Source organism: Schistocerca gregaria, chromosome 3 (genome assembly GCF_023897955.1).
Source record: "Schistocerca gregaria isolate iqSchGreg1 chromosome 3, iqSchGreg1.2, whole genome shotgun sequence".
Classification (NCBI taxonomy): domain Eukaryota; kingdom Metazoa; phylum Arthropoda; class Insecta; order Orthoptera; family Acrididae; genus Schistocerca; species Schistocerca gregaria.
The window spans coordinates 605,291,821-605,313,869 of record NC_064922.1 but is presented as its reverse complement, the minus strand read 5'-3'; the positions used below and the strand labels follow the sequence as shown (position 1 = coordinate 605,313,869).

Here is a 22,049-nt window from a genome sequence, read left to right as displayed (position 1 = left end):
TAGCTCCTCAATTGGTCCCATGAGGCTGAGTGCATCCCACCTTGGGAATAAGTCCGTGGCAATACCTGGAATCGAACACTGGTCCCCTGCCCACTGCATCATGGCTGTTAGTCAGGACATTTTTCTAGCCTTCAGCGAATAAGCAGCAAACTGAGTGTCCACAAGTCCACTTAACGTAGTTCATCTTCACTTGCTGCAAGTATATCGCCTGATGAGGAGGCATACAGGTAATTGGGAACAACTGTCACACCAAGAATAGGACACCTCTCGCCGATCAGCACACCAGGCAATGCTCGTCCGTGTCCAGAACATCACAGCTGACACACAACAGAATGTGTGCGAGCTGAATCCCGTGAAGGCGTGACTGATATACTTACTTCCCATTGACAGTAAGGTACCATGCAGGCTGGACGTCAGTGTCAAGATAAGGAGCACACACTGACTGTCAAACAGCACGCCAGTCGACGTGGGGTGCTTCCAACCATACAGCTACAGAAGGCTGACAATTATCTGAGTGACCTCTGTTAATCTAAACGAAACTGGAATAACCTAGACGTAATGTGGCTGCTGGTACTCAGTATTGTAGAACACTCAGTATAATGTCATTTATTGAAACTGAACTGTTCTTCTTGAACAATCACAACATACACACAAAAACGATTAACTTGTAGACGACTATTCATCGAGAGTGACGGTGAGGTCCGTCGAAGCTGGCCCTAGCTCAACGAGGAACTGGCTGTACCGCTGCTGCGCTGGCCTTATAAGGCCGGCGGAGGCCGGCGGAGTACTCCAACTTTCCCTGTATCTGTGAGGCGACCTCTGCAGAAAAAGGTTCGCATTAGTCTCTAGCAAGTTCTGTTTGTTTTGAAGAACTGTTTTCCTCTTGGTTGCGCCTGCAAGTGCTTGTGTATGTGATATGGTACACAGGGGTGTCTTGAGTGTAGTCTGCCTTGCAGGGGCCGTCTGTGGCAGACGTAACAATGGTCTTTGCAGTTGTCAACAACACATCTACCCTTTCCAAAATACTGAACATTCAAGTAAATACAGTGGCACTCCACCCTGAATGGATGATAATAGATGCTTAAACAACAATTATCATTATTACTGACCATTTTTAATGCAAAAAACAGAAAAAGTCGTAGTATTACCACTGTCGTTTAACGTTTAACCACAAAATAATTATTGAGTTCCACATACATCCGCTAATATTCTCACAGGGACAGGCTTTTATCCGAAAAACCAATATTATTGCAAATGTTTCCAGTGATATCCGACAAGATTACTACATGGGATGTATCCACATACCCTTACGTGTAACCTTTCTTACCTCAACATTGCTGCACAACCAGTGTGGTAGGGTGAAGTCAAGGAAACTAGCAAATTTAACTTACTACACTCGTGTCCAAAATTAAAACAAAAAAAGGAAATTTTGAAAGGGTGCTTTTACTTTGCCACAAAACAGTATAACAGATGATAGAAAGGCAGAAACAATGTAAAGAATACAGAACAGAAATAACTGAAACACGCATAACGGTAGACAAGAATGTTCTTATGTTCTTCGTTTTTTCCAACTTACCGGATTTGCATACACATTCCGACAACTGGCTAATGTGGTCACACCCCAAACTGGCTAATGTGCTCAGTATGGGGTGTGACCACCTCTGGCAGCAATACAGGCCTGACAACGACAAGGCATGCTGAGAAGGATGTTACTAGTCTCATTTCGAGGCAATAACGCCCATTCTTCCTGCACAGCTGGTCGCAGTCTTCAAGAGTGGTTGGTGAACGCTGAGGAGATGCAAGCCGCCTCCCTACTGCATTGCAGACATGTTCTATGGGATTCAAATCGGGAGAGTGAGCAGACCACACCATGCCTGCAATGTCTTCCGTTTCCAAGAAAACAGCAACTGCCCGTACTCCATGAGGTCGAGAGTTATGGGTCCATCAATACGACTTCTATGCCCACAGCACCTCGCAACAACCACAAATGATGTCCAAGATGTCGTCACAATACCTGACAGCAGTTAAACCTTGCCGATTCACCCGTACAACTTCATGAAGAGGGTCTCGAGTGGTAAACATAATCCCTGCCCACACTATTAGGGTCCTCTTCGATATCGGTCTCTTTCCATAATGTTTGGGTCCTGAAATCGTGTTCGATGTTCCATCCAATGCGAATCCATCGAGAATCCGTCTCCAGACTACATCATGATTGAACTGCGGAAACAACATTGGCTCACTCTTCGACCATCCAGGGGGCACATTGACTACCTTCTCTATACCGTTTGCCTCGATACAACACGTCCAGCAGATGGTGCGAGTTCACTGCCAGTTGCTGTGAAGTACTAAAGCGGTAAAGTCGTGCTCTTGCAGCCAAATAACGGTCCTCTCTTCTGAAGTCACACGTGGTCGGTCCTGTCCTGGTCTTCGGGATACAGTTTCGGTCTCTATAAACTATCTCCACATCCGAGAAACAACAGAACGATTCACATTAAGCCATTGAGCCACATCAGTTTACGACTGTCCTGCTTCCTTTCCTTCTTTGCCCCCCCACCGCAAGAGTCTGGTAGGCATCTTCTCTGTGCCATACTACACCGTCTGCGATTGCGTACACAGCTATTGTGGATGTGGGGCTACCTCGTTTCATAGATGCGCTGACGTCATTGTCCGCGTGGTTGTCCGTTGACCGGAATGCCATATTCCGTGCAGAACACGATCGTACGGACATTTGGTTGATAGTTTGTATGATTATATAGTGAATTAAACACAGGACGGGGACACAGTGGTTTCTTGCTTTAACTTCAGGCACCAGTGTAAGTCATTCGCCTAAGAGTACTACATAAAAATAGGCTGAACAAGCCAAAATACACTGGGTGTAACAAAGGTTTTCTCTTGTTTACGTGTGGTTAAGTTTTAATTCTTAGCTTCACCACCAAGCTGCATGTGATTCTTCAGGGCTATATCTGCACATCTGGGATTAATAAGGGCGGCGAGTTGTTGCATGTATCATTTCTGACAGAGGGCATTATGACATTTCATGTAAGAAAGGGTTTCAGATGGTAAACTAGTACTCTTTGTGTCTCTGTATTTCCAAGGATTAATGTAGCATGAAAAATTGTAAAACTAGTTCTAATATGAAAATTAAATGAAGTTTTTCAGGATTCTGGAGCATGTAAAATATCTTCTTTTACGTTTGAGGAATGTACCTCAAAATTTTGGCTGTACCGTTTTGGAAACCCCTGTATATTTTATAAACTACATTGATAAGTTCTGAAATCACAAAGGTAGTGAAATATCAATTCCTTTCCTGACTGATTTCATGCTGTCCGCCTATAAACTTCTGCTCTACGCAAATCTGCTGAAATTGGTTTGCGTTCCTGGTATGTACTCGAAATCTTCAACAATGCGACTTACATAATTCATTATTAACGGGTCTTCTGCAATATTATCCAACTACCGCCCCCGATTTTGTCAAATGTACTCAATGCCTTAGTATACATTCCGTCACGCTGTCCCTAATTATGGCGTTCCTTTCCCAAGACAACTTTCTTTGTCCTTTTTGTCGAATACATTTTAGTTATAGTTTAGCACTTTTCCAATTATTTTAACGTCCCCTAGGTGTAACGTACCTGCTTACGCTGCCAGTGAACTTAAGTTCGTCAGCGCTTCTGATGTTGTGAGGAAGGAGTAGGCTCTGTGAATCTGGTTTTCCCATCTATCGCTCTTTCATTTCTATACTCATCCAATGTCTGGCAATATGATTATGCTCAGATATAATAACAATGCTGCAGTCAATCAAGTTTTTCCGTTTTTCAATTGATTCGATTTTATTGTTTTCCGTTTTTTCCGATGCATATGTTTTTCTTGAATGCAGACCTGTGCTCCGAGTATAAGATTCTGGATATCTTCTACTGTTTTAAGCCAGTCTTTTGACATTAGCTTTTTATTCATTTGTTTTTTTTACTGGCTACCAGTTTTTAAGCATAAATTGGTCATTGGAATAGAAGTTGTTCAAGAGAAATGATTTTAAATTAGATTTTAAATTTGTTTCACTATCTGTCAGACGTTTTATGTTATTGGGCAAATAAGCCATTGACAACTGTAACAATGGGTAACAGAGGTCATTTTACCCTCTAGTGTTGTAGGTGTGGACATCACTGTTCTTCTCAAATTGTGGTGGGTTATTTATGACGAATTTCATTAGCGAATATATGTCTTGCGAAGACGCAGTTAAAATACTTACCTCCTTGAAGAGGTATCTACATGATGTCCGTACGTGAACACACATTATTCTTACTGCTCGCTTCTTTGCAACCAATACTTTCTTCCTAAGAGATGAGTTATCCCAGAAACGTATTCCGCAAGACATCATTGATTGGAAATATGCAGAACATATTTGGTGGTTGAAACATTTGTTTCCAAGATTAGCAATTATACAAAGAGCAAAAGGAGCTGAACTTGTTTGGGAACCTCAGTAATATGTTTCATCAGTATCGACATCCAAAACTTTGGAGCATTCTCCCTTATTTATTGACTCCAGCTCATGCTCTACTACAGTTGTTGGAATGACTCTTATTTGTTGTACAAAACTGAATGCAGTAGAACCACCTAATAATTCTTTGGAAAATATAATTTTGGAACTCTTCTTTTACTCTGTCTCTAATGGCCTTCACCAGTGTCGTCTGTAAAAAGTACTAGTTTTACTTGTTGATTGCTAAGTGGTAGGTCACTCTCATAGGTAAGGTATAGAATTGGATCCAAAATTGAAAGCTGTGGAACTCCGTTTGTGATTTTTTCCCTAGTGACTAAAATGTCCTATCTTTTCGACACTGTCTTAATCGTCCAGCGCACTTTTGATTTCTGTTTGTTAAATATGATTCAAAGTAGTTGTGCATAAAGCCATAATTCCATTAAAGTAGAGTTTTTCAAAAATTGTCACATGATCTAACAATCAAACGCCTTAGAAAGGTCACAAAAAATACTAACCGACGATATATCAATATTTAAGACTTCTATTACTTTATGAGTGGATGTATAAATAGCATTCTCGGTCGTGCAACGCTAAATGAATTTTTCCACTTAAGTTTGAGATTACTGTTGAGTACATTACTTTTCTGACTATTTAGGAACAACAGGTCAGTGAGGAAATTGGATGGTAACTTTTTAAGTTTGTCTTGTCACCTTACTTATGAAGTGATTTACCAGTCCATATTTTAAAAAGTCTGGAAAAATACCCCGTGCCACTGATGCCAGGTCGTTACTTATTAAACTAGAAAAACTTTTCATAATTCTGTCTGAAATTCCATAGCACCAAATGAACTTTCGTTTTTTTTTAATTTTTGCAACTGTATTAATTTCAATGAAAGAACTTGGCGCTACTTCTAATTCTTTAAAATTTTGTGGAATGTCATTTTTAATATATCCCTTGTTTCTTCAACTGGACCATTTAATCCTATATTTGCTGCTACATTCAGAAAGTAATTGTTAAATGTGCTTGCAACTTCTGAATTATGATTCACAGCGTCGTCATTTATTATAATTATTATGGCATCTTTTACATTGATTGGCTGTCTCGTCTCCTGTTTGATAATGTCCCATACAGTTTCAATCTTATTACCTGCATTATTTATTTCTGTCATGATGTGCGTACTTCTGGACATTTTAATGACTCTTTTTTGTAGTTTGCAAATCATGTTGTATGTTGACTTACTCTGAACTTTGTACAAAACTCCCTCTTCCTCTTCCATGAGATTTAAATTCCATTAGTTATCCACAGCTTACTTGTTTTTGTAATGGATCTTCTGGATACTTTTTTAGAAAAGCGACTTTCAAGTTTAACCATATTCTATTAGTCTTCTGTTGTATCGTATCTTATTTTAATGTTAACTTTGGCATTATTTTCTTTTTTTGTACTTTTTATCCATAAGCCAAATTCTGGTATGTGGATGGATGTTGGACGAGGATGGAAACTGTCAGGATGCGCCATATTAAAACTCGTCCGTGTTTCCCAAGTGATTTATTATTTCCAGCTACAGTGCCCCTGTTCCTCTCAGCCTAAGTCACCAGGTTCCGCAATGCTGAGGACACCATTTCGCTGCCTGCGAAATGGCTTGGCATGGAATGGCTGCCTCAGCGACCCGTGCAACGCCCTGGTGTGTGTCGGCCTTGTACGGCCACGGAGTTGAGTCACTGTCAGACTGCACCGGCAGTCGACTCAGCAGTCTCTGTCCCTGTTGCCTCAGCGCTGCTCACAGGGTAGCCCACTGCATGCATCTTCGCCAGCATGGCTAAGATCACGGCGACAACAAGCGTCCACGATCCTGCTTCCGAATCTGCAGCCCTCACCTTCGGATACCTCTGTTGGGAGCCAACAAGACTGCCCGCAGTAGCGAGCCATGGCGTGGCCAGCCACTGTCTAGCTGCAGACCCCGCATTGGCCTCAGAGGGTCGAACCCGCAGCTTGTTGTGGACTGGAATGCTGGCGCCCCATCTGCTGCTGCGTGTAGCCGGTGGTGTGACGTGCCCCACCATCCAGGAGAGCTGTCACACTTGAACCCCCGAATTGGCCTCAGAGGGCCAAACCAGCGACCTGCCATGGACTGGAACGCTGGCACCCTATCTGCTATTGCGCATAGCCGGTGGTGTGACATGCCCCGCCATTCAGGAGAGCTGCCATACTTGAATGCCTTGTTAGTGAACCGATGCTTATTTATACACGGCTGTGCACCTCTGTTTTGCTAATGCACCTCTCCGAGTCATGTACTCATAACACCTGGGTTGGACCAGTGGACCCCTTCTGTCTGTAACCTGCGCCATGCACACCACTGTGTTCACTCTATTCAGCGGGTCTATGGCCCTGGGACCTCCATTCTACGTCACAACCTCTGGTAGCATAACTTATTATCAACAGGCCCACGTCTGGCTGTAACTTGTGTGCTCAGAAATATTTCACTGAAGCTAACCTTTTCCCATCTTAAACGGTGGTGCCACTACAGGTATAACCAAAGTGGAAAGCTGGCAGCAGTCAACAAAAAGCAGAAATCTAGTTTCGGTGTTACCGAGAAAACTGTTATTTTTTTATGGATACATCTTCTTTATCATGATCCAATTTGTCAGCTTGACAGTGCTACCAAGCTTCGTAGAATCCTTTTAATCATAATTGAGACTCATATCCACATGAATGTTTCGATAGTCCTTTAAGCAGGTCCCGATTCTTCCTCCAGTCTTTTTGGTCGAATCCAACCACTGCATCGTTAATGAACCTGACTCGAATAGACATTTAGTGTAACCTTCCACCTCTCGATCCGATGCAGAGCAGGATTCCTCGAACTACCACAGTGGACATGAAGGACACTTGGACCCTTTGTACAATGAGCTGCTTAACGGTAACATGTCAGCTGACCTTCATGCTGCGACTTAGTCAACATTCACCTCCCACATTAGTGTTGCAGAGAGATCTGCAAATCACATGACGGCTTATCGCAATGGCGTCATTGGTGGCTCACGATACATTTACACTGCGGAGTCCAGCCAACATACCATTACCTTCTCCACTTACGAAATTCTCTCTGCGTCCCACACTTATCAACGAAGCCAGTGACCATGATCCTTCGCTACCCAAATAAATTGTTTCATTCAAGAGTGACGACACTCTGGGAAATGTATGCAATATTCCGTCATTGCCCCTATAAGACCACTGCTCTAGAGCACTTTATGTGATTTATGTCATTGACTACGCTCTGTAGAGTGGAGATGGAAACAACACTGTGTAAAAGTTCGTCTCGAGGAACAGTAAACGGCCATGTAGACTATGAGGAACTGGGCATACTGGAGAAATAATTGTCAACAACAGGAGAAATCAGGCCAACACCGCGTAACAACGCTTCTGTTTTGAAAATGGCCTCAGTTCGACAAGAAAAAAGAGTCTACTTCTTCAGGTATGGTGCGCCCATCTGAAGCCATTCCCTGATGTTTGGCTTATCTGCAGCCTCCCAAATAGTCCCAGACATTTCCTATGGCATTAACAGCGCGTAATTTAGCGAGGCAGTAGAGATGTGATAGTGCGTTAGTGTTGGTCAAACAGGGAACGTATGTGTGCAGCCCCTTGAATGTCATCGTGGAAGACGGGAGTGTTCACAGGACACTCATTCTACAGATATACAAAAAGAGGCCCAAGTGGTCACTGGCTATGCTTAAACAAACATCCTAGTCCATATGCAAGGTAATCCGAATGAATGGGTCCTCATAATGGCATGAACAACAGCCACAACACCCACAAAAAAGAGAGAACCACCTCCATTCTGAACTACACGCTCCACACACACTGGGTTACACGTCTGACGGGGCCACCGGCGCATTCGACGCCTAGTATCGTTTGAAAAGAGCCTAAATCGCATCTTGCCGCGCCACACCATAACTTATCAGTCCACAGTTTCGAGGCTGGGTTAATAAAAAATGGACAAAGTTTAAGAAGTTATTATGGTTCAGGTGTTTTATATAGCCTTCCTCTACAGTTTTTGACCTCTGCATCTCCGTCTAGTACCGTGGAGGTTAGGCCCTGATGTTTTAACAGACGTCCTGCCTTCGTGTCCCTTCTTCTTGCCAGTGTTTTCCACGTATTCCTTTCCTCTCCGATTCCGTGCGGAAAAATCCTCATTCCTTACCTTATCATTCCACCTGATTTTCAACATTCGTCTTTAGCACCACATCTCAAATGCTTCGATTCTCTTCCGCTCCAGTTTTGGTTCAAGTGGCACTGAGCAGTATGGGACTTAACTTCTAAGGTCATCAGTCCCCTAGAACTTAGAACTACTTAAAGTTAACTAACCTAAGGGCAACATACAGATCCATGCCCGAGGCAGGATTCCAACCTGCGACCGTAGCGGTAGCGCGTCTCCGGACTGAAGCGCCTAGGGCCGCTCGGCCACATCGTCCGGCTCCTCCGGTTTTCCCACAGTCCAAGTTTCACTACCATACAATGCTGCACCATCTACGACTCTTCAAATCGACCTGTCTGCTCTTTAAAGGCAGTGTGTTAGGTGAGCGTTTGGTTAACAGCAGACAGTGTGGACGGCAGCTGTCCGCTGTGCGCTGTGCATCCTGTAGAACGGCGGGCGCGCGCCCCGGGCTGTTGCAGAAGTGGCAGCTGGGCACGGTGTTCGTGCCGGACAGCCTGGGCTACCTGCTGGCCACCAACCTGTGCGGCGAGCTGGCGCTGCGGGTGGGCCGCTGCCGTGTCGCGCTCGCCGCGCTCTTCCTGGTTGGCGTCTCCTGCGTCATGGTGAGTACCACGTGGCCGACCGTGAAGCGCCACTGCCAACCTTACAGCTGCTCTCTTCCTGGCACTCGCAGTTTGAGACCGCAAATTGAGACGCATATAGCGCGTGTGGCGCGGCGCAGCGCTGTGAGCATTTCTGTAAGACAGCAGGGTCAAGTGCGACCGGCAAATTGGGACGCGACGCGATGGTGACGCTACACGCACGTGCGACAGGTCGCACCGCGATGTGGTTGCGGCACTGTTTCTCGTACCACGCGCCACACCAGCACCACCAGACGTGTCTGGGGGGAGCGGGAAAGCAGTCCTCCCATATCCTCCTTCAGGCAACCCGCATGTGGCCACTGGTAGTTTTGGCTGTCCAAAAACTATTGTCTTATTACTGAACTATATTGTCAATTTCGTTTTTCGCCATTTAAGCTCTCGATCTTTTTTCTCTCATTCATTATATTTTTCAGTTATTTGTATCCGTATACACTCCTGGAAATTGAAATAAGAACACCGTGAATTCATTGTCCCAGGAAGGGGAAACTTTATTGACACATTCCTGGGGTCAGATACATCACATGATCACACTGACAGAACCACAGGCACATACACACAGGCAACAGAGCATGCACAATGTCGGCACTAGTACAGTGTATATCCACCTTTCGCAGCAATGCAGGCTGCTATTCTCCCATGGAGACGATCGTAGAGATGCTGGATGTAGTCTTGTGGAACGGCTTGCCATGCCATTTCCATCTGGCGCCTCAGTTGGACCAGCGTTCGTGCTGGACGTGCAGACCACGTGAGACGACGCTTCATCCAGTTCTAAACATGCTCAATGGGTGACAGATCCAGAGATCTTGCTGGCCAGGGTAGTTGACTTACACCTTCTAGAGCACGTTGGGTGGCACGGGATACATGCGGACGTGCATTGTCCTGTTGGAACAGCAAGTTTCCTTGCCGGTCTAGGAATGGTAGAACGATGGGTTCGATGACGGTTTGGATGTACCGTGCACTATTCAGTGTCCCCTCGACGATCACCAGAGGTGTACGGCCAGTGTAGGAGATCGCTCCCCACATCATGATGCCGGGTGTTGGCCCTGTGTGCCTCGGTCGTATGCAGTCCTGATTGTGGCGCTCACCTGCACGGCGCCAAACACGCATACGACTATCATTGGCACCAAGGCCGAAGCGACTCTCATCGCTGAAGACGACACGTCTCCATTCGTCCCTTCATTCACGCTTGTCGCGACACCACTGGAGGCGGGCTGCACGATGTTGGGGCGTGAGCGGAAGACGGCCTAACGGTGTGCGGGACCGTAGCCCAGCTTCATGGAGACGGTTGCGAATGGTCCTCGCCGATACCCCAGGAGCAACAGTGTCCCTAATTTGCTGGGAAGTGGCGGTGCGGTCCCCTATGGCACTGCGTAGGATCCTACGGTCTTGGCGTGCATCCGTGCGTCGCTGCGGTCCGGTCCCAGGTCGACGGGCACGTGCACCTTCCGCCGACCACTGGCGACAAAATCGATGTACTGTGGAGACCTCACGCCCCACGTGTTGAGCAATTCGGCGGTACGACCACCCGGCCTCCCGCATGCCCACTATACGCCCTCGCTCAAAGTCCGTCAACTGCACATACGGTTCACGTCCACGCTGTCGCGGCATGCTACCAGTGTTAAAGACTGCGATGGAGCTCCGTATGCCACGGCAAACTGGCTGACACTGACGGCGGCGGTGCACAAATGCTGCGCAGCTAGCGCCATTCGACAGCCAACACCGCGGTTCCTGGTGTGTCCGCTGTGCCGTGCGTGTGATCATTGCTTGTTCAGCCCTGTCGCAGTGTCCGGAGCAAGTATGGTGGGTCTGACACACCGGTGTCAATGTGTTCTGTTTTCCATTTCCAGGAGTGTGGTTTTCCGTTTTATTTCGTTACTGTTTTTCTTTTACTCATAACAATGCACAATTCAATTACTGGTAAGCTATTGCCTCTGAGATTATATCTTCTGCCTCCACAATGTCTTCAAATTGCAAGAAGGGGTCTACAATCCATCACGAGGGTAGTGAAATAGGAGTGAAATAGGAAGTATTATAAAATCACGCGATCAAGAAGTACGGCCGGAAATTTTAAATATTATACTTTGAAACAAGGCTGTCTACGTGTTGCTTATGCTGCAATTTCCGTACAAACCGATACCAAAATTCGAAAATTGAAAATCACCATACATGTGTAGCCTTTCTGACCCTGCTAAAAGGCGTCAATCACCTGAGATATATGAGTGTTTCTGTGATTACTTGGATTGTTGTTGTTGTTGTGGTCTTCAGTCCTTAGACTGGTTTGATGCAGCTCTCCATGATAATCTATCCTGTGCAAGCTTCTTCATCTGCCAGTACCTACTGCAACCTATATCCTTCTCAATCTGCTTAGTGTATTCATCTCGTGGTCTCCCTCTACGAATCTTACCCTCCATGCTGCCCTCCAGTACTAAATTGGTGATCCCTTGATGCCTCAGAACATGTCACACCAACCATCCCTTCATCTAGTGAAGGTGTGCCACAAACTTCTCTTCTCCCCAATCCCATTCAATACCTCCTCATTAGTTACGTGATCTTACCACCCAGTCTTCAACATTCTTCTGTAGCATCACATATCGAAAGCTTCTGTTCTCTTCTTGTCCAAGCTATTTGTTGTCCATGTTTCACTTCCATACATGGCTACACTCCATACAAATACTTTCAGAAACGACTTCCTGACACTTAAATCTATACTCGATCTTAACAAATTTCTCTTCTTCAGAAACGCTTTCCTTGCCATTGCCAGTCTACATTTTATATCCTCTCTACTTCGACCATCATCAGTTATTTTGCTCCCCAAATAGCGAAACTCCTTTACTACTTTAAGTGTCTCATTTCCTAATCCAATTCCATCAGCATCACCCGACTTAATTCGACTACATTTCATTATCCTCGTTTTGCTCTAGTTGATGTTCATCTTATATCCTACTTTCAAGACACTGTCCATTCCATTCAACTGCTCTTCCAAGTCCTTTGCTGTCTCTGACAGAATTACAATGTCATCAGCGAACCTCAAAGTTTTTATTTCTTCTCGATGGATTTTAATACCTACAAATGTTTCTTTTGTTTCCTTTACTGCTTGCTCAATATACAGATTGAATAACATCGGGGAGAGGCTACAACCCTGTCTCACTCCCTTCCCAATCACTGCTTCCCTTTCATGCACTTATAAAAGTGCCATCTGGGCAACAACAACAACAACAACAACAACAACAACATGCATCCAAACCCGACATTTTCATTCTAAGCTAGAAACGGCCGCACCGCTAGCCGAGCGGTCTAAAGCGCTGCTTCCCGAGTGGGAAGCCTGTCCTACTGATTAGTGTCGTGGTGAGGGGTGCCGGCCAGCCTGTGGATGGTTTTTACGGCGGTTTTCCATCTACCTCATCGAATGCGGTCTGGTTTCCCTTATTCCACCTCAGTTACACCGTACGCGTACACCATCAGTATTCTGCCACGCAAACATTTGGCGTTACCCTCGTCTGGTATGAGACGTTCCCCGGAGGAGAGGGGGTGGGGGGGGGTGAGGGGTGTGACTGCTGTGGCCTGTTGTGGGGTTGTGAAGCACTGAGGGCTACGGCGGGACGGTGTCTGTCCGTCTTTTCTAGGTCCCCGGTTTAATACATAATATATACAAGCTAGAAACAGTCGAGGAAGACCCCTGAATCACAATGTTTTAATTGGTGCATAGTCTAGAGAGAAAGAATTCGACGACTGCATACATGGTATCGTCACCCACCAACTAATTACATAACAGGTAGAGTCTGCTGATATGACATATTTAATTTACTGAAATGTATTGCTGACAAGGCAAGCCTACATTCATGATAATGCTTTTTCAAACTGTGTGAAATCTTCCAACACAAGCACACCTGGCTAGCTTCCATATTCCTGTTGCGGGCATTATTGTCAGCTGCTGACAGTACGCTGCCCACCGTTGTTTAATTTTCTCAGGAACAACTATTCTATTCGAAAATCACAAACTGCCAGTTCGGCAAGCCATAGGTGAGTAACCAGAATGACGCATGTGCGCGTCACTCAGCCTGAGGGGTACGCTCATCATTTTTTAAATATTGCTCAGACGAAGAACAGGAAAAAAACTCTTTAATAGTAAGTTTCTACTGCAGTCTTTCAGTGTTAAAAATATGATGGGTATGGGGATTCAACCAAAATAGCAACAGACTTGACAGTTTTTGTGTGAATTGTTAACCTTTCCCCATTCGGAGAACTATCACCATTTACGGCTACATTTCTGTTATTGTCAGGTTTAATTGTTCCTCTCTTACCAAAACACAGTATAATTTGCACAAACTCATCTTGCAGTAGCTATTGCGACATAAATCTGAAAGAGAGTGTGTCATTATGTCTGTTTGCAGTAACATAAGAGAAAAAATTTTATGTTTATTTTCATAGAAGGGAAATTCTCGTTCCAGCAGCTATCGGTGATTTTTAAAAAATTACAGTAACTGGAGTGAAGAAAAACTGTATATAGCTATACATAAGAAAGTTGTGTGTGCTAACAGTATGACAGAATGCTCTCCTTCTTGGGTGCTATCACACGCGAAAATCTCGTTTCGATGTCTCAAGTGGTTTAGAAGATATGAGGGACGTTATGAATATTCTCGCGGGCGTGGGAGCTGCAGTGAACGCGCCACGTACAGTCCTTTTTCTTGAGATCGGATGTAGATAGAGCCCACCTCCCAAGTCTAAAGAAAAATTCAATATCTTGGTTAAATTTCATAGACAGAAACACATTGTGTAACACACACCAAACAAAAAATCATAACGACCACTATTTATCGTTACAAAAGTTTCGAATTTTTCGCAGTGTCTTGCTTAAATGGATATATCTACATCTACATCTACATCTACATCCATACTCCGCAAGCCACCTGACGGTGTGTGGCGGAGGGTACCCTGAGTACCTCTATCGGTTCTCCCTTCTATTCCAGTCTCGTATTGTACGTAGAAAGAAGGATTGTCGGTATGCTTCTGTGTGGGCTCTAATCTCTCTGATTTTATCCTCATCGTCTCTTCGCGAGATATACGTAGGAGGGAGCAATATACTGCTTGACTCTTCGGTGAAGGTATGTTCTCGAAACTTTAACAAAAGCCCGTACCGAGCTACTGAGCGTCTCTCCTGCAGAGTCTTCCACTGGAGTTTATCTATCATCTCCGTAACGCTTTCGCAATTACTAAATGATCCTGTAACGAAGCGCGCTGCTCTCCGTTGGATCTTCTCTATCTCTTCTATCAACCCTACCTGGTGCGGATCCCACACTGCTGAGCAGTATTCAAGTATTGGGCGAACAAGCGTACTGTAACCTACTTCCTTTGTTGTCGGATTGCATTTCCTTAGGATTCTTCCAATGAATCTCAGTCTGGCATCTGCTTTACCGACGATCAATTTTATAAGATAATTCCATTTTAAATCACTCCTAATGCGTACTCCCAGATAATTTATGGAATTAACTGCTTCCAGTTGCTGATCTGCTATTTTCTAGCTAAATGATAAGGGACCTATCTTTCTATGTATTCGCATCACATTACACTTCTCTACATTGAGATTCAATTGCCATTCCGTGCACCATGCGTCAATTCGCTGCAGATCCTCCTGCATTTCAGTACAATTTTCCATTGTTGCAACCTCTCGATACACCACAGCATCATCTGCAAAAAGCCTCAGTGAACTTCCGATGTCATCCACCAGGTCATTTATGTATATTGTGAATATCAACGGTCCTATGACACTCCCCTGCGGCACACCTGAAATCACTCTTACTTCGGAAGACTTCTCTCCATTGAGAATGACAAGCTGCGTTCTGTTATCTAGGAACTCCTCAATCCAATCACACAATTGATCTGATAGTCCGTATGCTCTTACTTTGTTCATTAAACGACTGTAGGGAACTGTGTCAAACGCCTTGCGAAAGTAAAGAAACACGGCATCTACCTGTGAACCCGTGTCTAAGGCCCTCTGAGTCTCGTGAACGAATAGCGCGAGCTGGGTTTCACACGACCGTCTTTTTCGAAACCCATGCTGATTCCTACAGAGTAGATTTCTAGTCTCCAGAAAAGACATTATACTCGAACATAATCCGTGTTCCAAAATTCTACAACTGATCGACGTTAGAGATATAGCTCTATAGTTCTGCACATCTGTTCGACGTCCCTTATTGAAAACGGGGATGACCTGTGCCCTTTTCCAATCCTTTGGAACGCTTCGCTCTTCTAGAGACCTACGGTACACAGCTGCAAGAACGGGGGCAAGTTCCTTCGCGTACTCTGTGTAAAATCGAACTGGTATCCCATCAGGACCAGCGGCCTTTCCTCTTTTGAGCGATTTTAATTGTTTCTCTATCCCTCTGTCGTCTACTTCGATATCTACCATTTTGTCAACTGTGCGACAATCTAGAGAAGGAAGCACAGTGCAGTCTTCCTCTGTGAAACAGCTTTGGAAGAAGACATTTAGTATTTCGGCCTTTAGTCTGTCATCCTCTGTTTCAGTACCATTTTGGTCACAGAGAGTCTGGACATTTTGTGTTGATCCACCTACCGCTTTGACATAAGACCAAAATTTCTTAGGATTTTCTGCCAAGTCAGTACATAGAACTTTACTTTCGAATTCATTGAAAGCCTCTTGCATAGCCCTGCTCACACTACATTTCGCGTCGCTTAATTTTTGTTTGTCTGCAAGGCTTTGGCTATGTTTATGTTTGCTGTGAAATTCCCTTTGCTTCCGCAGCAGTTTTCTAACTCGGTTGTTGTACCACGGTGGCTCTTTCCCATCTCTTACGATCTTGCTTGGCACATACTCATCTAACGCATATTGTACCATGGTTTTGAACTTTGTCCACTGATCCTCAACACTATCTGCACTTGAGAGAAGACTTTTGTGTTGAGCCGTCAGGTACTCTGTAATCTGCTTTTTGTCACTTTTGCTAAACAGAAAAATCTTCCTACCTTTTTTAATATTTCTATTTACGGCTGAAATCATCGATGCAGTAACCGCTTTATGATCGCTGATTCCCTGTTCTGCATTAACTGATTCAAATAGTTCGGGTCTGTTTGTCAGCAGAAGGTCTAATATGTTATCGCCACGAGTCGGTTTTCTGTTTAACTGCTCAAGGTAGTTTTCAGATAAAGCACTTAAAAATATTTCACTGTATTCTTTGTCCCTGCCACCCGTTATGAACGTTTGAGTCTCCCAGTCTATATCCGGCAAATTAAAATCTCCACTCAGAACTATAACATGGTGGGGAAATCTACTAGAAATATTTTCCAAATTATTCTTCAGGTGCTGAGCCACAACAGCTGCTGAGCCCGGGGGCCTATAGAGACATCCAATTACCATGTCTGAGCCTGCTTTAACCGTGACCTTCACCCAAATCATTTCACAATTCGAATCTCCGTCAATTTCCTTCGATACTATTGCACTTCTTATCGCTATAAACACGCCTCCCCCTTCACTGTCCAGCCTATCTCTGCGGTATACATTCCAATCTGAGTTTAGGATTTCATTACTGTTTACGTCTGGTTTCAGCCAACTTTCTGTTCCTAGTACTATATGGGCGTTGTGACCGTTTATTAATGAGAGCAGTTCTGGGACCTTTCTATAGACGCTCCTGCAGGTTACTATTAGCACATTAATATTGTTATTCCTTGTTGCATTTTGCCTACTCCTGCCTTGCCGCGTCTCAGGAGGCGTCTTGTCGGGCCTAGGGAGGGAATTCTCTAACCTAAAAAAACCCCATGTGCACTCCACACGTACTCCGCTACCCTCGTAGCCGCTTCCGGCGTGTAGTGCACGCCTGACCTATTCAGGGGGACCCTACATTTCTCCACCCGATAGCGGAGGTCGAGAAATTTGCACCACAGCTCTCCGCAGAATCGTCTGAGCCTCTGGTTTAAGCCTTCCACTCGGCTCCAAACCAGAGGACCGCGATCGGTTCTGGGAACGATACTACAAATAGTTAGCTCTGATTCCACCCCGCGAGCGAGGCTTTCCGCCTTCACCAACTCCGCCAACCACCTGTACGAACTGAGGATGACCTCTGAACCCAGACGGCAGGAGTCATTGGTGCCGACATGAGCAACAATTTGCAGTCGGGTGCACCCAGTGCTCTCTATCGCCGCCGGTAGGGCCTCCTCCACATCTCGGATGAGACCCCCCGGCAAGCAGACAGAGTGAACACTGGCCTTCTTCCCCGACCTTTCCGGTATTTCCCTAAGGGGCTCCATCACCCGCCTAACGTTGGAGCTCCCAATAACTAATAAACCCCTCCCCCCGTGTGCCTGCTCGGACCTTGCTGAAGGAGCGGCCACATGTCCACTCACAGGCAGAGCGGGCGATGCCACACTGCCAGCCTCCACATTGACCCTCAACCTCGTGCGCTGCGAACGCCGCTGAACCCGCCACTCCCCTTGGGGAGAGGGTGGCCCAACCGAGCCCGGTACCCGCGAAAATGTCTCGACAGCAGGGACAGTGGGTGAAGCATGTAACACCTGGGGTGTACCTTGCGACGCACCAGACTCCCCACTGCCGCTACACTCCGAGGCAGCCTGAAGACGGCTGACCGCGGCCATCAACACGCTCAGCTGTTCGCGAATAAGTATGACCATTAGCGAGGTGATGGGCACTTCACCACGAAGCTGACATATAACGCTACAAGTAAGCAACAATCAAATATTTGTACTGAATAGTTTGTGTAAAATCGTTTGAGAAAGATTACAGGGTGGGCGCGCTTCGATTCTGTGAGCGCAGAGCGTCGCCAACTGGCACGTGCAAAGAATGTGTGCGTGTCTCAATATGCACAGGACCAGCACGCCACGTGCGAAACGTGTGTGTCGCGCGGTAGTGCCATGTCTAGTCATGTCACGTCACACGTGCTATAAGCGTCTCAATTTGCCCTTAGCCACTTGGCCGACCGCGCAGCGCGACTGCGAAGCCGCGCGCCGTAGAGCCAGCTGGTGCGGACTGTGTGTGCGTGGCACCCGCAGGTGGGGAGCGCGCGCAGCCTGCTGCAGCTGCTGGCGCCGCACCTGGCTCTGGGGCTGGGCATCGGCGCCGTCGACGCCGCGCTGGTGCCGCTGCTGGCGAGCCTCGCCGGCGACCGCTTCGGCTCCGTCTACGCGCTGCAGCAGTCCGCCGTCAGCCTCGCCTACGCTCTAGGTGAGCACCGGCCCAGGAGGCAGTGCCTGGGCCACGTTCCTGTAGCAGCGCAGTTTTGTAATGGCCGGGGAAAACGAGGAACAGAAAAGGGTAAGGCAGAAGGCGTAAAGGAGAAGGCGAGAGAACAAATGCTGAAATTCTTCTTGTTCAATAACGCACACGGAAAGTTCTTCTCGACACAACACATCTGTCCTTTGAAAGAATTACTGAACAAATTCATTGAGTTTACCTTGAGGTGTGGGAAAAAGTCTCATCCGCCAGCAGAAGCAACTGTGGCGCAACAGTCTGTAGAGCAACACGAAGCAGAAAAGCAAGTATTTTCCTTCTCAAGACACACCTCTACAGAAGGACCACCCACCGATGGACGTTCATTTGCGTCAAATGCGTGACACTGTGCGCGAAGCGGAGATTCTGCCACATTAATGGCGTGTAGATGGAATTGTATCACATGTTTCTGACTGACAACCAGAGACCAGTTCGCACAAGCCTCCGTGGTGAGAATGCTATGGTGCACAGAATGCCACACAACGTGCCAGTTGGTCTCAAGATATCAGCTCTCCACCATGTTCTGGATTATGACCCCTCATCATTAGGCGATAAGTGACACATGCAGTTGGAGTCCTGGTACGAGGCAAGTTGCATGGACATAACTGCATTCAATGAAAAAATGCTTTAACTGCGAGAGGGAAGGAGACATATGCGATATTGTAATGGGCGGTACTCAGGAGAGAGGAGCAAGTTGATCAATCGTGGGTCCTGACAAATCACTCAGATAGTGGGACCACAACATAAGCATCGTGCATACATAGAGGGCAGCTGCTCTACCACAGCAGATAGCGATAAGAAGTGCAACAGTATCGAAAGAAATTGACGGAGATCCGAAATGTGAAATACTTTGAGTGAAGGTCACGGTTAAAGCAGGCTCAGACATAGTCATTGGATCTCTCTATAGGCCCCCTGGCTCAGCAGCTGTTGTGGCTGAGCACCTGAAGGATAATTTGGAAAATTTTTGGAGTAGATTTCCCCACCATGTCATAGTTCTCGGTGGAGATTTTAATTTCCCGGATATAGACTGGGAAACTCAAACGTTCACAACGGTTGGCAGGGACAAAGAATCCAGTGAGGTTTTTTAAAGTGCTTTATCTGAAAACTACCTTGAGCAGTTAAACAGACAACCGACTCGTGGCGATAACATATTAGACCTTCTGCTGACAAACAGACCCGAACTATTTGAAACAGTTAACGCAGAACAGGGAATCAGCGGTCACAAAGCGGTTACTGCATCGATGGCTTCAGCCGTAAATAGAAATATTAAAAGAGTTAGGAAGATTTTTCTGTTTAGCAAAAGTGACAGAAAGCAGATTACAGAGTACCTGACGGCTCAACACAAATGTTTTGTCTCAAGTACAGATAGTGTTGAGGATCAGTGGACAAAGTTCAAAACCATCGTACAATATGCGTTAGATGAGTATGTGCCAAGCAAGATCGTAAGAGATGGAAAAGAGACACCGTGGTACAACAACCGAGTTAGAAAACTGCTGCTGAAGCAAGGGGAACTTCACAGCAAACATAAACATAGTCAGAGCCTTGCAGACAAACAAAAATTACGCGAAGCGAAATGTAGTGTGAGGAGGGCTATGCGAGAGAGGTTCAATGAATTCGAAAGCAAAGTTCAATGTATTGACTTGGCAGAAAATCCTAAGAAATTTTGGTCTTATGTTAAAACAATAGGTGGATCAAAACAAAATGTCCAGACACCCTGCGACCAAAATGGTACTGAAACAGAGGATGACAGACTAAAGGCCGAAATACTAAATATCTTTTTCCAAAACTGTTTCACAGAGGAAGACTGCACTGTAGTTCCTTCTCTCGGTTGTCGTACAGATGACAAAATGGTAGATATCGAAATAGACGACAGAGGGATAGAGAAACAATTAAAATCGCTCAAAAGAGGAAGGGCCGCTGGTCCTGATGGGATACCAGTTCGATTTTACACAGAGTACGCGAAGGAACTTGCCCCCGTTCTTGCAGCTGTGTACCGTAGGTCTCTAGAAGAGCGTAGCTTTCCAAAGGATTGGAAAAGGGCACAGGTCATCCCAGTTTTCAAGAAGGGACGTCGAACAGATGTCCAGAATTATAGACCTATATCTCTAACGTCGATCAGTTGTAGAATTTTGGAACACGGATTATGTTCGAGTATAATGACTTTTCTGGAGACTAGAACTCTACTCTGTAGGAATCAGCATGGGTTTAGAAAAAGACGGTCGTGTGAAACCCAGCTCGCGCTATTCGCCCATGAGACTCAGAGGACCATAGATACGGGGTCACAGGTAGATGCCCTGTTTCTAGACTTCTGCAAGGCGTTCGATACAGTTCCCCACAGTCGTTTAATGTACATAGTTGGATTGAAGAGTTCCTAGATAACAGAATGCAGCTTGTCATTCTCAATGGAGGGAAGTCATCCGAAGTAAGAGTGATTTCAGGTGTGCCGCATGGGAGTGTCATAGGACCGTTGCTATTTACAATATACATAAATTCCCTTGTGGATGACATCGGAAGTTCACTGAGGCTTTTTGCAGATGGTGCTTTGGTGTATCGAGAGGATGTAACAATGGAAAATTGTACTGAAATGCAGGAGGATTTGCAGTGAATTGACGCATGGTGCACGGAATGGCAATTGAATCTCAATGTAGAGAAGTGTAATGTGCTGCGAATACATAGAAAGATAGATCCCTTATCACTTAGCTACAAAATGGCAGGTCAGCAACTGGAAGCAGTTAATTCCATAAATTATCTGGGAGTACGCTTTAGGAGTGATTTAAAATGGAATTATCTTATAAAATTGATCGTCGGTAAAGCAGATGCCAGACTGAGATTCATTGGAAGAATCCTAAGGAAATGCAATCCGACAACAAAGGAAGTAGGTTACAGTACGCTTGTTCGCCCAATACTTGAATACTGCTCAGCAGTGTGGGATCCGCACCAGGTAGGGTTGATAGAAGAGATAGAGAAGATCCAACGGAGAGCAGCGCGCTTCGTTACAGGATCATTTAGTAATTGCGAAAGCGTTACGGAGATGATAGATAAACTCCAGTGGAAGGCTCTGCAGGAGAGACGCTCAGTAGCTCGGTACGGGCTTTTGTTAAAGTTTCGAGAACATACCTTCACCGAAGAGTCAAGCAGTATATTGCTCCCTCCTACGTATATCTCGCGAAGAGACGATGAGGATAAAATCAGAGAGATTAGAGCCCACACAGAAGCATACCGACAAGCCTTCTTTCCACGAACAATATGAGACTGGAATAGAAGGGAGAACCGATAGAGGTACGCAGGGTACCCTCCGCCACACACCATCAGGTGGCTTGCGGAGTATGGATGTAGATGTAGATGTAGATATGTTGGTAATACCAAGGCCTCCTTCCAGAGGTAGAAGAATAAGTGTAGCATAACGAACTTTATGGATAAGACCCATGCTCACGAAATAGCCAAATGCTTTGTCCATCACTTTCGGCTTTGGTAAGATGTGGGCCAAATGTGGTATCC

At 45.6% G+C, this 22,049-nt stretch overlaps 1 protein-coding gene across 1 annotated transcript in view; it reads left to right on the top strand.

The window, feature by feature from the left end:
• The window catches only part of LOC126355492 (synaptic vesicular amine transporter-like), a 103,808-nt gene that overhangs the window by 56,365 nt on the left and 25,394 nt on the right, over positions 1–22,049 (top strand). The window contains exons 8-9 of the mRNA XM_050005809.1: positions 9,137–9,280; positions 18,335–18,506. Of these exons, the coding sequence (XP_049861766.1) occupies positions 9,137–9,280; positions 18,335–18,506 (316 nt within the window). The remainder of the gene's footprint in view (positions 1–9,136; positions 9,281–18,334; positions 18,507–22,049) is intronic.